General features: G+C 45.8%; 1 protein-coding gene across 1 annotated transcript; it reads left to right on the top strand.

Moving 5' to 3' along the window:
* The first annotated feature begins 246 nt into the window (after positions 1 to 246).
* Positions 247 to 3,738, top strand: LOC120839999. Its single transcript, XM_040210421.1, has 5 exons — positions 247 to 269; positions 383 to 453; positions 961 to 1,159; positions 3,330 to 3,504; positions 3,649 to 3,738. The coding sequence occupies exons 1-5, from the start codon at positions 247 to 249 to the stop codon at positions 3,736 to 3,738; spliced, it is 558 nt and encodes a 185-aa protein (XP_040066355.1).
* The last annotated feature ends 12,802 nt before the right edge of the window (positions 3,739 to 16,540 follow it).

Raw genomic sequence — 16,540 nt, 5'->3', positions numbered from 1 at the left:
ACTGATCGTATATAATTAAACAAAGACACGGTCTGCACAGATGATGACAGAATTATCTGCTTTCACGTCTCAAGCATGATCGAAGCACGTGTGCATTACACATACAGTTGCATTCTTCGAAGCTGTCTGAAGACAGTTTTTGTTTGGACCAATGTCCAATGTTTGGACCAATGCAGACTGTCGTTTGTGTGATGCATTAGCGGCACGACCGTGGCTTTACTCTATTTGGTTCGGTCACCGCGGGCCATGCAGGCTATCCGGCGGCTGAGGTAGACCTTCTGCGCCGCGTTCGGCCCGGCGTCGGCTCCAGGGCCGAGGGCATCCAGTTTGCGGCTGGAGATCCCGAGTCTGGTCCGTCGCTGTCCCTTGAGTTTGGACCCAGGGCCGACGCCAAGTTCCCGTACCGTCTCGTCCTCCCATCGGTGCTCTTCAGAGACTTCGCCCTCCACGTAAGTGCGGCGTCTCCGCAGGCCGTCAGACGTACGGGTAGCGTAGAGTGGGACAACGCAGAGCAGGAGATGAAGGTGGTTCCCAGACTATAGTTGGGTGTCGCGACCGTCCTCATAGCTTGTGGCGGCTGGTGCACCGAAGCTTCCACTGGCCATTTGGAGATAGATGGTGCGCGTACGTACATCGCTCGAAGTTTCCAGTAAGCAATAGATGCGATGTTCGGCTTTCGACTCTGTGCTGAAGAGTCCAAGACGGAAAGCCATGAAGCTTTGCTCATTGGAAGCGTGCGCAAGGTCATCGAGTTGAAGCTGGGAGCTATGGACATCTACTATTCTCATTCACCACAGCTGCAAACGTACTGTCCTGGAAGGCTCTGACCAAGCTATTCCTTTTTCCTCGAACCATGAAAAGTGCTGACAAGTACTGGTACATCGCAGGCGGTGTTCCGGCCCTACCGAGCGGGTCGAGACCTGCCAGAAGAGGGTGGCTTCGCCCGAGGCTTGAGCCGAGCCGAGCACGAAGCCGACGAAGAGTTCCTGTTTGCGGTGCTGAATCCATCCGAGACGGTGGTGCAGCTCGGCCTTGCCCTGGGGGACGGGGACTCCAGGGTGACGCTGTATTACACGGACGTGTCCATGCATCTGACCTCTCAGCGTCTGGCATCCTTCCGGCTACCCCCTCAAGCTACGGGCAGTCACGGTTGGCTGCGGTGAGTTAGGAATCTTATGGTACTAATGATGTGTTGATGATAATCATGATGATGCTACTGCTGCTGCAGATGATGATGATAGTCATGATGATAATAATAATGATGGTGGTGGGGATCGTTGGCTTCGCTGATTTATGAACGTTATGATGCTGATAATGATGACTATAATGATGCTGAAGATTATGCTAATAATGATGATGGTGGTGGTGGAGGTAATAATGGTGATGATGATCTGAGTTTTTTTTTTTTTTTCTACAGCAAGGACTTCAAAGGTTAAAGAGCGTCCGTTCAAGTAGACTAGAAATAACTGTGTCATCGGTGACTTTTTTGATTGTATGTTGTCCCGCTTAGATTAGGGTCAGGTCAGGCTGAAGACGGTTGACGCTGAGCGTGGCTTGAAAGACAAGCATAAACAAGCTGCAAATGTAAGTGGTGCTTGCGCTGCAAGACGAAAGAGCACCGCAAGCGCAAGCCGCCACAGGATTAAAAGGGTCGACCGTAACCATCCATAGAGGGGAGGAGGTGGGAAAACCTCCTGCAAATACGGGAGAACGGCTAATTAAATCATTTTGAATTAGTAAATAGAATGTGTCCGACGGTTTTATCTCCGTTTTCTTTTTCTACTTGCGTTACTATTGAAAAACATTTATTTTTTCGACCTGAAATAGATGTCCACAGATATTTTTATACGAGTATTTTTGCCGCAAAAAAATATTTTCACAAACTAAAATACCGGAGATATACAAAAATGTTTAAATTCTTTCCTTCTGTATTCTCGTCGATTGAAGATGGGGGTTCCTCTTTCATCACCCATCACCATGAGTGTACTTCTTCATCTCTCATCATCATAAGTGTATTTTTTATCACTCCTTATCATGAGTGTCAAGTGTTCCTTTTTCGGTACTTATGATCAGTGTCTCTTCCTCGTCACTCTTCATCATGAGAGTCAAGTGTGCCTTCTCTCTCACTCATCATCATGAGTGTTCCTTCTTCATGACTTATCATGAGTGTTGAGAGTCGCCTCTTCATCGCTCGTCGAGTGATCAAAAGACACCAAAACATTCGGCTTTGAAGGCAAAGTCATGCGATTGTGGTGGAACATTCTCGAGCCGAAAAGTGCTTGAGCCAGAAATTTATACCAAGCCATACTTTACTTCACATTCAGATCAAATTTCCGCTTTGTCGCCACCACAGTTCCTCTTCGTTGTAGCACGAACGCAAACGCACAGACTAAAAACACATCGTCACGACGCATTCTTCGCGCTTGGTTGGATCAGTACACGCGCATAAAAACACGAAAACAATTCCATGATCTAGCACTTACCAAATAGCTCGATGGACCCTGTCGGATCGCCGCTTCGTAGGTTTTTTCGCTCTGCGAGACCCGTGTGCACTGCCTCACGGAGCACTGCGAGTGCCATGGCTTCGATAAGCCGAGGTCACACACTGCTGACACATCCTACAAAGGACAGTCTGCCTACAGTGGGGCTGTTCGTTCCTTCTATGACGGCCCTGTCACGGTTTTCGCTCTGCGAGTCCCGTGTGCACTGCCTCACGGAGCACTGCGAGTGCCATGACTTCGATAAGCCCAGGTCACACACTGTTGACACATCCTACAAAGGACAGTCTGCCTACAGTGGGGCTGTTCGTTCCTTCTATGACGGCCCTGTCACGGTTTTCGCTCTGCGAGTCCCGTGTGCACTGCCTCACGGAGCACTGCGAGTGCCATGACTTCGATAAGCCCAGGTCACACACTGCTGACACATCCTACAAAGGACAGTCTGCTTACAGTGGGGCTGTTCGTTCCTTCTATGACGGCCCTGTCACGGTGGTCACACAAAATAAAGGCAGCAGGTCGTCTGCTTCTTGCGCAGGAGTTGTGGTGACGTCAGAAAGATGCCGTGCTCTGATTGGCTTTGATTGAAAGGATAGTGGGTAGACCTGAATGCTAGATGCCTTGAGCTCAACCCGCTTTTTTTTTTTTCAATCAGCCAATAACAGCTCGGCGTCTATCTGAAGTAGCCGCAACTCTTCTGCAACAAGCAGACGAACTTGCGCTTTGCATTCAGGCCCGTCTGCAGAGAATCCTGCAGTCGTCACTTCTGCGGCGAACATCGGTGTCTTTTGCACGACGTAGGAGTGGTCTGACTGCGGCTTTTGATGTTTGCAGACTGAGCGTGACGGCGACCGGCAACGAGGTGAGCCTCCAGCTGCTCAACTGCACCACCCTGGAAGACGTGCGGCTGGCTCAGCACGTGACCCGGATCCCCAAGGAGCTCGCCTTCGACGGGGCCTCCACTCTGTACCTGTCGCAGGCAGGACCTATTCTTGGCGGACGGTTTGTGGTGAGCGAGAGCGACGCGCTGGGACATTCGGCGGATAAAAAATGTCGACGAGGAAATTCGGCGGCTGTGATTGACCGTCGCTGCGTTTGAACTTCGCGCCGGTCAATCGCACCGGTCGAATCCCTCGCCGACTTTTTTTGTCAGGTGTTCAGGTTGGAGCTCCTGGTTGGTGGCGGCAAAGCTCCTCTGTACGAAGCATGTGACTTCACTGCCAGAGACGGTTACCAAACTTGAGAGCTACAGGAAAGGGCAGGATACCCTCTGCACCATGCATTTTGTATCACAGACCTTGTTCCTCTCGACGATATCATGTTGAAAGAAGCACCACTGCAGCGAGGATGTCACGTGCAGACATGTACTGAGAGGGGTGTGTAGCGGTTCATCATCTATGTGTGAAACTTTTCTTTAGGAACTTTTTTGGAGGGGGGCCGAGGTAGCTGGGATGCCCATCACTTGTGGCGCGGGGGGCAAAATGCAAGGGCATGGGTATATTATAGGATCGGCTGGATTTTTTTTTTTTTTTGGAAAAGGGGGGGGGGGGGGGGTTGGGGTTGAATCTTGAAAATTCCTTTTCCTGGCTACGGCACTGCACTTCACAAATATAACCCGTGATAGGCTATTTCGCGAGCGTTATTCGGGGGTGAAGTAACCTCCAAACTTGTTTCCCGAACCTGCCTCTGGGTGGCGTCTTTATTCGCGAAGGATCCGTGCTCTTGCCGGGCGACCACTCGCGAGTCGCAACCAACCAGCCTTTGAGCGCCGCCATTTCTCTCACGAACAGACCTCGTAGGGGAATCGTGACAAATACAAGAGTTGTGCTTATTTTATGACTCGGGCGTTAAGGATCTATCCATCATCCAATCTCGATGGCGTTTTCAGGGACGCCTGCAGACGCTGAGGCTGTTCAGCGTCCCGGTCCTGGTACCACTCTGCCAGGACACCATCGGCTTCCAGGTAAGCAGGTCTTCGGGGCAAGTCGACTTAATATCGGTTTCTTCATAATCGCAGTTACGCGAGATAAAAACCTGCTTCAGGAAAAAATGTTCTTAATAAAGATGTCATGAAACGATTTCTCTACTTTCGCTAAGTACTACTTAGAATCCCTCCTAACGTTAATAACCGAATGAACTTGCCTTCGTTTTTCTTTCTAAACAATGGCAGTCGCCAGAAAAGAAAAGAAATCGAGAAATATGAGCATTGCTTATCCTCAGAACTCGGAACTAAAACAAGCGGCCACGTCGCCTGTTGCCTATCCTATGCCGTCAACGTTAATCATAGCCCCGCCCTGGGGTTCGCCAAATAGAAAACGCGTGCTGAGCTCCAGGCATTGTAAGAGTTCGGCTATTCTCATCACAGCAGTGGTTGGACACGAGACACCACCCGAGTGTCCGCCCAGGCATTGATTGCATGCTACTAGCCGAAGTCGAGTGCTCACGCCGTTCTCGTGTCCAATCCACGAGCCGCGCTCGACTGTCGTCGGGCGGGTGGTTTCAGTCCCTCAATTATGTCATCGACCTTTCCGAAAGCAAAATTGAAGGAGATTCAGAAGCAAAGAAGCTTCTGAATCAGTGGCGGTCTGTGCAAGTATATTTGGGCTAGACTAGGACCAGTACGCCTCTGCAAAGTTATGATCATTCCAACCAATTATCATTTCATGACCCCTTTAAAAAAGGGGCTGTGCAACGACATTGGGTAGGAATATTTCTTACTTTACACCAGCTTCCTGGCACTAGTGGGACCCAAAAATACTCGAACGCAACACCACTGACCAAGAAGTGTCTTCGTCGCGGCGGAATTCAAAGGATGAAAGCGGAGCTTTTCTTTCAGTCTCTCCTTCCCAATCCGCCTTTTGCTCCTTCGCGAAATTTGATGACGGAGCTGTGGGGACAATGGCAACAGTACGATCCCCGGGAATGCGTCATCGAGCTTTGCGGTGACGATATTCAAATGCTGCTCACACAGTGGACGCGAAGACTGCGTACGCATTCGATCTGGGCTTGTGATAATTACTAGCTCGAGAAGCATTCGGGTAGTGGCCCGTGTCCAATCGCTGCAACGACGACAATAGCCGAGTTGGCAAAGCACAGGCATAACAATGCCTGTGCTTTGCCAACTCCAGCGCGTGGCTATGATCAACATTGGCGGCATATAATCGGCTTCAGATCACGTGGCCGCTTGTTCTGGCTGCGAGTTGAGGGGGTAAACGCTGCTCGTTTTTCTTTAATTTTTTTCTGCAACTTCTATTGGTGTGAGGTGAAAAACGAACGCGTGTTTCATAGGTCGTTAATGTCGGGGATCCGTTTTAAGTGATATTTGCGCAAAGTACAAAAATTGTTGCACCGCCCCTTTAAGGATAATTTACTGCACCGACCCATTTCGCTTTTTTTTTCCCCCTTGGGCACACTCGTCTTGAACAAAATGATTTATTTTCATACGCTCTCCTCCTTACTTCGTTCATTGTTTATTTGTTCGTTACCTGGTTAACCGACAGACAGTCAAATATATATATATTTTTTTTTTTGCTAAAGCAGCTAAGAGATATTTATTGTGATTTCCATGCGCTGGGTTTCGCAAAGGCAATACAAGGATAAGAACCATCTTTATCTTTCCTCCCTAGTACGCAGCTGTTTTTTCTGCGGTCATGCGAGAAAACAGAAAGCTTCCTTTCCGAAACAAAAGCAGAGGTCTTGGAGATAGATGAAATACTTCGCTTAGTCTGATTTTTTGGTGCTGAAACCCAAGACGTACTGTAATATTTCGGCCTCAGAAATAGTCTCAAGGAAAAAAAGACCTGCAATTAATATATATGCATTTGCGAAACCAGGCGCGCCACCGGAGGTTGAAATGACGTCGGACTAAGGAGTCTTAGAAGACACTTTTCGCGCTCCGATTACGATACCTAATAACGATACAGCATCGGAGTTATCGAAACAATGTACTAAAAGTCCTTAACGATGACGTCATTGCGACTTCCGTTTCGTGGCCCTCCGACTGCTACTGTGTCAAGACAGTGACAATGATGATGAAGTCTTCGTCTGCCTCGCATGTTCCTTGAACACCTGCTGTGTTGATAATGGTTTCAACCGTAGAGCGACGCAGCCCCCGCACCGCGGCTGGAGCCCCTTCAGCAGCAGCAAACCCCGCACCATTCGGGAGACACGGAACCTTGGAAGCGGTCTATCAACGTTACTGCTCCCCAAGCCACGAAGGTGTGGACGCATGGAAGACATATGTCCCCTATATTATCCTTAACACAGTAGTAAAAAGTTCCCAACCAGACAGAAAAACAAAAATAATATTAATCGCAGACATTTACACACCTTCACTGCTTTTCTCTGCCTAGTAGTTTCTCTGGTAGACATTTTGTTTTTTATTATTACGAAATACTTTGAGGCAAGTTGTACAGGTGAACAAACTCGTACCTTTGATAGCACAGATTTTTTTTTTTTTTTCATATTCAGTGTACGATTGTTTGCATGCACTGGCCGGAACTCGTTCATATTTCATACTTTTTTTTTGTTTTGGTACGAACTGCTTCTTAGGGCGAAAAAGGAGACATGGGCAGGCCAGGTCCACCAGGCTACCAGGGAGTGAAGGCGAGTAGAAACGTGGAAGTTTCACGGACGCCGTTCTTTGCGTCACTCTGAAAAAGCTCGAGTACTTGTTAACCATGTAGCATATGGCATGGAAGCTGCGACTGTTGAAAATCACAACCAAGTATCTCCAGTTGCTCGAGTGGCACAATTTTACGGGAGTAACATTAAAGAGTGTTACTAAATCTGGAATCGGTTCTCAACACTACTTAATCAGCTACACGAAAGTGAACGTATCTTTTTTCGTCTTTTTCAATAGAATACATTTTGGGAAAGAATTTTTTTAGATTAGAGGGTCTTTGAATAGCAGCCGGAATTCATCTGGCGTTTAGAAAAAAAAAAAAAATGTTTGGCCGCAGTTTATCCAAATTTTTTTTTTTCAACCACGAAGAAAAAGAATTTTTTTTATCAATCCGTCGACAGAGCCTCACCATAACGTTCCGTATCAATATATATTTCTTCCGGTCTTTTTCTATCGAATACGTTATGGGCTCGGCTAAGTATACAAAATGACGGACATAAAAAAGCGACACAGACAGTGTGATGTCATCCGCTAAACTTAGCGGGCTTACACTGAGGTTTCGTTATTCCCCATCTTTACCGGGCTTCCATCAAAGTGACGTCCTCCACCAAATTCAGCGTGCTTACGTCCTGTGGAGTTTACCGGTTGGTCATTATGGGAGGTTACCACATCATATCTCTATTCCTATATACGTTGTAACTCTTCTCAGAGACTCCTGTCGGCGTTCTTGACCAGTGTTGAGTCCTACCTTCCATCAACAGGGCGAGAAAGGCGAGCCCGGGGCTAAGGGTGAACCTGCAGCCCTAGCGGGGATCGACCCCGACCTACTCTTTCCTCAGGTAAGGAGTTTCAAAAGCTAACCTATTGACTCTAGCTGCGCCAGAATTGAATTATAGCAATGTACCGCACACCTTCTTTGTAGTATTTCTAATAGTTCAAAGTAAATTTGGCTATACTTTGGTTTAGTGTAGCTTGGCAAGGAGTGAAGGATTCAATTTTATTTTGTTTAAAATCAGAACCGCATGTGGAAGACCGAAGTGGGGATTGATACGACGTCCATTTCCACACAGAAAGGAGACAAAGGAGACCAAGGACGCCGAGGCCGGAGAGGACATCCAGGTCCTCCGGGACCTCCGGGACCTCCGGGACCATCTAGTCCCCCGGTACGGTCAGTTCTGCTGCCGACTTATACCAGGGCTGCTACGTGTTGAATCGCCATTTGAGCCACGTGCTCACGGCAAAAAAGACTCATTTGTTTTCCCGTGATCTAGATTCGCTGAGGTCGACTTGATGCTTCATATGGTCCTGTTACACAAGGCGGACATTCATCCAGCTTGGCCGGCAGATATGACATATGTTGCGGGGTTGAGACCTTTTATACGTTTCTACCATGTAGCAAAATACAAACGTATTTGTCAACAAGCATGCAATATACCGCTGAAGTGGTGTCTAAGCCGCTTTCGCCAGTTTAAGCAGCCAATGCTCGGTTGGTGAAACTCTGCTCCGAAAGCGGTTACGTTTTTGTTTTTCCGCGATGCAATAGTTCGTTTCTTTTTTTTTTTTTTTTCCGACTAGACAAACGGTGTGCCACTAGACGAGCTGCTTAACAATCTATGCATTCTCTGAATTGACTGTGTGAGCCTGCATCTCAAATGAAATACCCCGACGTACTCGTCAAGCACGGCTACGAAAAATATGCGAAGAAATGTGTGTCTCGCACCTCAGGTTTTATGGTAAAGTTAAACATTGCACTTTAGGGTGACTTCATACACACGCAAATTTTGCAAGGTGACGACGTCTTAGTCCTTTCACCACCCCTTCGTTTTATTTATCTCGCTAAGCTCTTACCCAAAATATAATACGACCGTTTTAAGACTGCACTCGAGCACTTTGTCTTGGCTATAGACGCTTTGCACACGCGCCAGATTACAGCCACCATTGCTGACTTTCTCTTGTCCCATCGAGATGCCGAGGTAGTGAAGCGGGCATTGACGAGCCTCCATAAAGGCCATTACTCGGGAGAAGGACAAGGTAGAACCTACAGCGTGTAGCTTCGATCCCACTCTGGACGGTCCGCATCAATCGGGTTGTTAACGTTTCGCGCTAGGATTTACTACAGAGGTGCCCGAAGCTGGTGGAAGCTTTCTCTAAAACTGTGGAATGTCTCACCTGAGTAAATAACAAAAATATCAAAAACTATGTTTTTCCTATAGTTTGCATGTACACTCGAACAATATTTTATCACTCTGGCGCTGATTTGGGCCAACTGAAGTGAAGAATGGGTAAGCCAATTGTACTTTCTTTCCATTTCACCGATTTGTCAGTCGTAATAAACGCCAGAACAGTCGAGAACGAGAACAATTTTTTTATGATTTTAAGTAAAAAAAGAAAAAAAAAACGTTTAGCGATACTTTTTTTTATAGACAAAACCAGTTTTTAGTTCCTTTCTTATGACTTTGGAAATTTCAGGTATGAATACTCACCATTAATAAAATACATCACTTTCGGGCACCTCTTTAGTAAATTCCAGTGCGACACGTTGAGAAACCGATTTTTGCGGATCGTCCAAAGTGGGATCGAAGCGTTGGTGTCCACGCGGTACAGAATGGCAATAACCTCCCCTGCTGTGGTAGTGATGAAGTGAACGGAATAAAAGAAAACAAAAACTGAACGTCGGTTACGACGGCGCCCATGCACAACTGCTGCAAAGTCTTCATAAGTGCTATTCACTGGCGGCCATAACTGTGCGCGCGACTGCTGAGCGCCTGCTGCCAGCGAGCTTCCACAAATATTTCGCAACCCGCATTCCACGCTGTCAAGATTGCCGGTCTTAACAGCCCATTAATGTGATCTCGTTCTGAGCATTCGCTTCAAACTGAGCCCTCAGATATGACATCCAGTGAAAACCCCTAGAGTGCAGTTGATTAACGTAGAAGTTTGGGCTAGTTGGTAAGTGGACATGATAAAAACAAAACTTCGTCCTTGTCTTTGCGCTGTTTTGTTTTTATCATGTCCCTATAGTACAGTATACTAGAGGAGGGGTAGTGAGGTCAGGCACCGATGCGCACTATGCATTGCTGTGAAGCGGCAAGCATGGAAAGGTCCCGGATGTGCGCAGTGGCGCTGCGGTAGCATGGGCTGGAGGCTGCGAGCATTCCGATGGGGTTCGGCGAGCAGGTTTGGCTTGGCGGTTTGGCCAGTGCCATAGCCTCCTCTAAACTCACAAAGCCTGGCAGTTTGACCGCGGAGCCGTAGAGTGCCCGGTCGTAGATTTGGAGCGCGAGGATCTGGTAGCACAGAGCATGATTCAACAAGAGGTGTCTTCTCCTCGAGACAAGCACGCATTGAAACTACGTTATTCAATTTGCATTAAAAAAAAAAAAAAAAAAATTCAGATTTTTTTTTTTTTGCGCATATATTGTCACGCATTATTCTACCCTGCCTCTGACTTCGTGAGTTTGTTTTCTTCGATCTCAGCTGGACCTAGAAGCCGAACGGGATGCCCTACGAGGACCTCCTGGACTAAAGGTACTTGCCGTTCACCCAATTTCCTTGGAGGTTAACGAGAACAAAAATGTTTGTCGTTATCCTATGGTATGGTTCATAACAGCTGAAAAATGGTTATGGTTGTGTTTGATGCTTGCTCGCTCCTTATATGCCTCATCGACGAGTGGGGTTAGTGTGCAGCAAGTTCGACAGACACAAATTATGCTTGTGTAACGGAAAGCAACCAACCATGTAAGAGGCAGACCCCAAGGAGTTGTTATACTAGCGCCATCGCTCCGGTACGGTGATGGCCAACGAATCTGGTGAGAGCCGTGACCTCTAGAGCTGGACGATGACAAGGTGGAGCCGTCTGTCAACATATGACCATCAGTGTCGATCGCCCGTCAGTTTGGTTGCCGTTTGGTGCCTCGGTGAATCAGTATACCCCAAACGTCGACGCCTAACCATAGTTTCGAGGACCTCCGTTCGGCACGTGCTGGGAGACACTCGCTCGTTGTTATTTATTTATTTTTTTTTTTCTGGGGAGAGACTGTGCCACAATTGTTTCTTCCGCGTTGATTCTTCAGGGAGACTGCGGGCCTCCCGGACCGCCAGGTTCTCCGGGTCTGCCGACCCCGTGGGTGGACACCGCGGGCCACGTTCTACAAGGATCCAAAGGTCTCTAGAGCGATTGAAATCCCATATTGAGAATTTTTTTGTTTATACCACGCTAAGGCGCGTTGGCGCTGGCCCTAGGTGTGTTAGAATTAGAAACCCTGGTTAGGTGCCGGTTTAGCTCTACATCCACAAATTCATCCATTAATTTGCATGCGCCGATGCATGGCTTGTCCAAAAAGTGGATTCCAGCGCGTGCGCATAGCCACTCTTTTCGTCAAAAGTCTTTGCTAATAAATAATAAAAGTACAAATGATCGCGATAACGAACAAAAGCAGAATAGAACATAGGGATAGCAATGAAAACACAAGTCTGTAATGGCTATGGTAATTAGGATGTTGGGATATACCAACACTTTCCAGACGTTTTGACTGTGCCCAAGGTAAAACAAAATCAAAATTTCTTAAAAAAAATAAATACATCAGATTTATTTTATATGAGTCGGATCATGTTTATTGAAATCACGGTAGCTAGAAAACAGTGACTCTTGATCGCTAGATGTATTCCTAAATTGGCAGATAGATCGAGTAGACCTTGTGATTACTGATAACAATGCGGAAGAATGATTTACTGTAAATTTAAGGTACAGTTTAATTAACAAGCTTTTTTATGTAACCCCGTCATACTAGAAAGAACCAGGTTTATTTCACTAGTTGGTTAACAGCTTTATTTTGATTTTTTTTTACGCTCTGATTTGCTAGCAATGAGACATTACTTTTCTAGTTTTTGTTTCTTTCCCGTTCTCATTTGCTTGCAATAAGACGTTATGTGACTGGCGAACGAATTAGAAGATAAAAAGAAAGCTCAATGCCCCGCCCGATTCCTTTAATCCTTAAAAGAGACCTGCTTTCAGCTCGTGTTGTCTGATATAAATCTTTCTTGCTTGATAATTCTTAGATTTTAGTACAAAACAAATAGATGATAAACAAACAGTAAATACTTCGTTGTGTTTGTCCCTTTCTTTTCCCCTGTCTGTTTCTTCTTTTTTTTTTTTTTACGTATGAACGTTTACCAGCTGGTTTGCGCCACAACTCCCTCTCCCCCCCCTTCCCCCATTTCGGGAAATAAAAACTATTTTCGGGATTATTTTTGTGGGAAAGATTGGTCTTAAATCATCGTAGTAAAACTGTTCGGATTGAAATCCCGATTTATTTCGTGATTTAAATCATTTTGATTTCTATTATCCTGTGTCTGACTAGTACTTTTTTTTGTAAGGTAGATAGTTGAACTAGTTGGTAGTTGTTGTACATGATTAGGGAGAAAACAGCGCTATAAAGACAATTTGTGCTTGTCTTATAGGGCAGTTTTTTCCCTAGCTCTTTTTAACGCACAATGTCGGTCACCAGATTTTTTTTTCTTGCACGCCCACGTGGCATTTCAGTTTGTTTTAAATTAGGAAAGGGAGTAAAATGGAACTTTTTATGATAAAATTCTCAATGTCAGTAACATTAAACCAGCGCGAAAAAAGCTTTACCGAGAACGTGATTTTTAGGCGGTAGCTTATTCTTCTGCACTGGGGAGCGTGCCTGACTCTCTTGAATATCTACATGGGAACGCTCTTTAACTCTGACGTCATCATTTCTTGTAGAGTGAGGACCCGAATTTTAAATTATTCGCGCGATTGTTCTTGGAATAAAAACAGAGCAGATGCCCAGGCCTTAACCCGCATGGCTTACTCACACGATGCCCGAGAGAATGAACAAGTGTTGACCAAACAACTCTCAGACGCGTTATTAAATAAACACATCGCAGACGATTCAACAACCGACGACTACTACGACGTGTCCGTTGCGGACGGCGCCAGTAGCAGACGACAGGTCGTCACCTGGAAAGACCTGGAATCCCTCTTAAAGTCTTCGGCGTTGATGGCACCCGGAACTCTGGCGTTTGTTCTGGACTCGGAAGCGTTTCTGATCAAGGTATCACGTGGATGGAGGCAACTTCCGGTAAGCCCGCGTTACGCCAAGGGAAGCTGCCATTGAGCTCCGCGTGAAACAATTCAAACTCTCGTACGGCGACGCTCTCAGCCATCTTGAGGATACATATGATCGCTGACAGGATAGTAAGAATGGTAGGGCGTGCGCATGCGCGTTCGAGGCTCACGAGACACCGAAACGTTATGGAAGGCATTGGGCGATGTTCTTCCCTTCCGTTCTAGTCCCGTGAGTTACCATAGCAGTGTCGTGAGAGGCAAGGACACAAGCGTGTGGCTCTAATACGCTCTCCTTGCGATGCAGAACTGAAATCGGGTTTAGAAAATTTATCAAACACCCTTTATCATAATCAATCAATCAATGAATCAATCTTTTTGTCCGAGACTCGAAATACTCAGGCAAACCAAAGTCACCTCTCAAAAACCAAAAGCCTGCACACACAAAAAAATTAAAAAATAAATATATAGTCAAACCCGTTTATAACGAACAGCAGGAAGCGCTACGATCAGTTTGATATAGCAAGTAGTTCGATGTAGCAAAAAACATTTAGAACGAACTTCCGCGACGCGTTAGTGGTATGGCGAGAGGTTCTCTTTCTTTCTCATCTCTTCACTTCCGCCTTGCAACAACGCGCTGAAAAAAATAAATTTTTTTGCATGCGTGCAGTTTTTTTTTTTTTTTAGCTTATCTTTTTTTTTTTTTTAATCACTTCTTTTCGTTGGCAAACGCTTTAAGATGAAAAGTTCTTTTTTTTTTTTCTGTGCATTCGTGCAAAGTTTATTAGCTTTCTCCCCTTTTGAATCGCTTCTCTTCGCTCAATTTTGTTTGCAACCTGAGCTTTTGGAATTTTCTTTCTTTCCTATTTCTTTTTGAGGGGAAGAGACAGGCTCGAAGACGATTGTTGCCGCGTTTTTAGAAGCCTTTGCGGGGGGAAAAGTTCGATATAACCAATATGTTGTTTATTATAAAAAAATACTTTTTACACGCATTTTTTTACATTTTTGGTGAGTTCGATATCGACAATAATTCGCTGTACGTAAGTTCGTTCTAAACGGGTTTCACTGTTATTTTGGAAATTCGTTTTGGATTGTTCCACATTTTTTTTTTTTATTTGCCACGGAAATGAGAAGAAACAGTGCACTTGTTCTCGCAAAAGTTTTCAGTGAAGATCTTGTCGTCTCAACTCAAGGTTACAAGCGAAAAAAAAAAATATATATATATATATATATTTGCGGATGATTGGGCGCTTAGTGTGACAAAATTGAAAACAAAAGCGAAATCATAACGTTTTTTTTATCTTTTAAAGGGGCGATGCAACATTTTTCTTCTTTCAATAAAAACGGCTAAAATTATTCCTTGACATTTGTAACCATAAAACACACGTTGTTTCTGTTTGTTTGTTTTTCTCTCTACGCAACGGCAGTTGCAGAACAAATCCGAGAAAAACGAACACTGTTTACCCCTTCAACTAGCAGCCAGAAAAGGCGGCCAGTTGAGCCGATTATATGCCTCCAATGTTTTCAACGTAGCCACGCGTCGGAGTTGGCAAAGCACAGGGCGAGCGCTGTATTCCCCGCATTGTTAAAGACCGACGACCGGTTCGCACTTACCACTTTTCCTCCGTTTCCTCCTCTCCCCTTTCTATCATGTCCACCTCCTCCCCGGGTTAGGAGGATCTTCTGCCTTGCAGAATCTCGTATCTGGTCGTCGGCCTTTAAGGTTCGGCTATTCCCCTCATCCCAGCGATTGGGCACGAGCCACTACCCGAATGCCTGTCGAGGCATGTCACCAGTCAAAATCGAATCCCCACGCAGTCTTCGCGTCCACTGCGTGAGCAGCACTTAAATATCCTCACAGCGGGGATCGCAAGACTTGATGACGCACTGGGGATCACACTGCTGGAATTGTCCCCACAGCTCCGTCATCAAGTTTTGCGAAGGAGAGACTGAAAGAAAACGTCCGCTTTTATTTTTGGAACTCCACCGCGGCGAAGACGCTTCTATGTCACTGGCGTTGCGATCGAGTACTTTTAGGTCCCCTAGAGCCAGTAAGCTTGTGTAAAGTGAGAAGCGTTCCTACCCAATATCGTTGCATAGCCCCTTCAGCATAAAAGTTTCAAATCACCCACAGTGACGTTTTTTTTTTTCTTTTTTTTTGGCATACCACAAAAGTAATGGTATCTGTTCCAAACCTTTTACAAAGAAAACCTCATCTTTGGATAGTTCCGCGAAATAATGGACCGCCTAGTCAAGTTTCCTCGTAAACAGACCTTTTTCAAAGGTTCATCGAGCAACATTGGGGGTCGCCATTTTCGGGACACAAAGCACGTGATTGGATCTGAGCCCTCGCCAAACGCTGACGCTGTCCTCGTGTCTAAAATATGCTCACGGTACACTCTAAGCCCGGTCCCACTTAGTAAGAGGGACATTTCTTCGATTTTTTCCCACTTAACTTTAAGGGGGGCGACAGACCTCTTAATATTACATGGAAATGCTCCCTCTTAATTAAGTGAGACACCACCCCTCTTAAAGTAAGCGAGGCGGCGTCTCCCTTAAATTTGAGGTCAGAGTCCCTTAATTAAGAGGGACAGTTTTTAGATATTTTCTTCCTTAAATTCGGAGGGACGGTGGCCCGCTTAAAATGCAGGGGCATAGTCCCCCTTAAAGGGGTACTCCACCGATTTTTTTAGCTACCTGTACTAACTATATTTTCTGACTCCCCGGCCTTTAGCCTTTCCGGTATGCTATTTAGCATCGCGATATTCATAATAGGTATTGTGAAATCGGCAAATGAAAATGGTGCAAAAACCAGTATTCAAATATTCGCGCACTTTTCAGTGCCGTGACGTCAGTGGCAGGCAGGCTTGCCAGTCGAGCAAGTAGTCTAAAAATAGAATATGCCAATCATTTGTTCCGTGCTGGAGCGCGGATACGGGAGCGAGCTTCCAGAGCACTCATTTGAAACCAAGAAACTGCTTCAAATCCGTTGGGAACAACTTCTGTAGTCCAAAAAGTTAACCCCTGCCTTCCACTGACGTCACTTTGTTGTTGTTGCCAGTAGAGACTTTCAGTTTGAAAAACATGGTGAAGACCAAGCTGTAAATTCAATAACTTCGCGAAAAAACAATATTTTGACCTAATATTTGGGATACTATTTCAGCAATGTTTCTTGGTTAGTTTAGCAAAATTTCAAGCAAGTCGGAGACAATGAAAAAAACGGTGGAGTAGCCCTTTAAGTTGGGGTGACGCTGCTTATACTTCATACAAAATACATTCTGCAGACATGTTCCGAAACGAGTCGCCTCGACATCCGCGCTTCGTACGCCA

Source organism: Ixodes scapularis, unplaced genomic scaffold (assembly GCF_016920785.2).
Source record: "Ixodes scapularis isolate PalLabHiFi unplaced genomic scaffold, ASM1692078v2 PGA_scaffold6__148_contigs__length_123643588, whole genome shotgun sequence".
NCBI classification, from domain to species: domain Eukaryota; kingdom Metazoa; phylum Arthropoda; class Arachnida; order Ixodida; family Ixodidae; genus Ixodes; species Ixodes scapularis.
The sequence above is the reverse complement of the archived record's forward strand: the minus strand, read 5'-3'. Positions and strand labels throughout refer to the sequence as shown.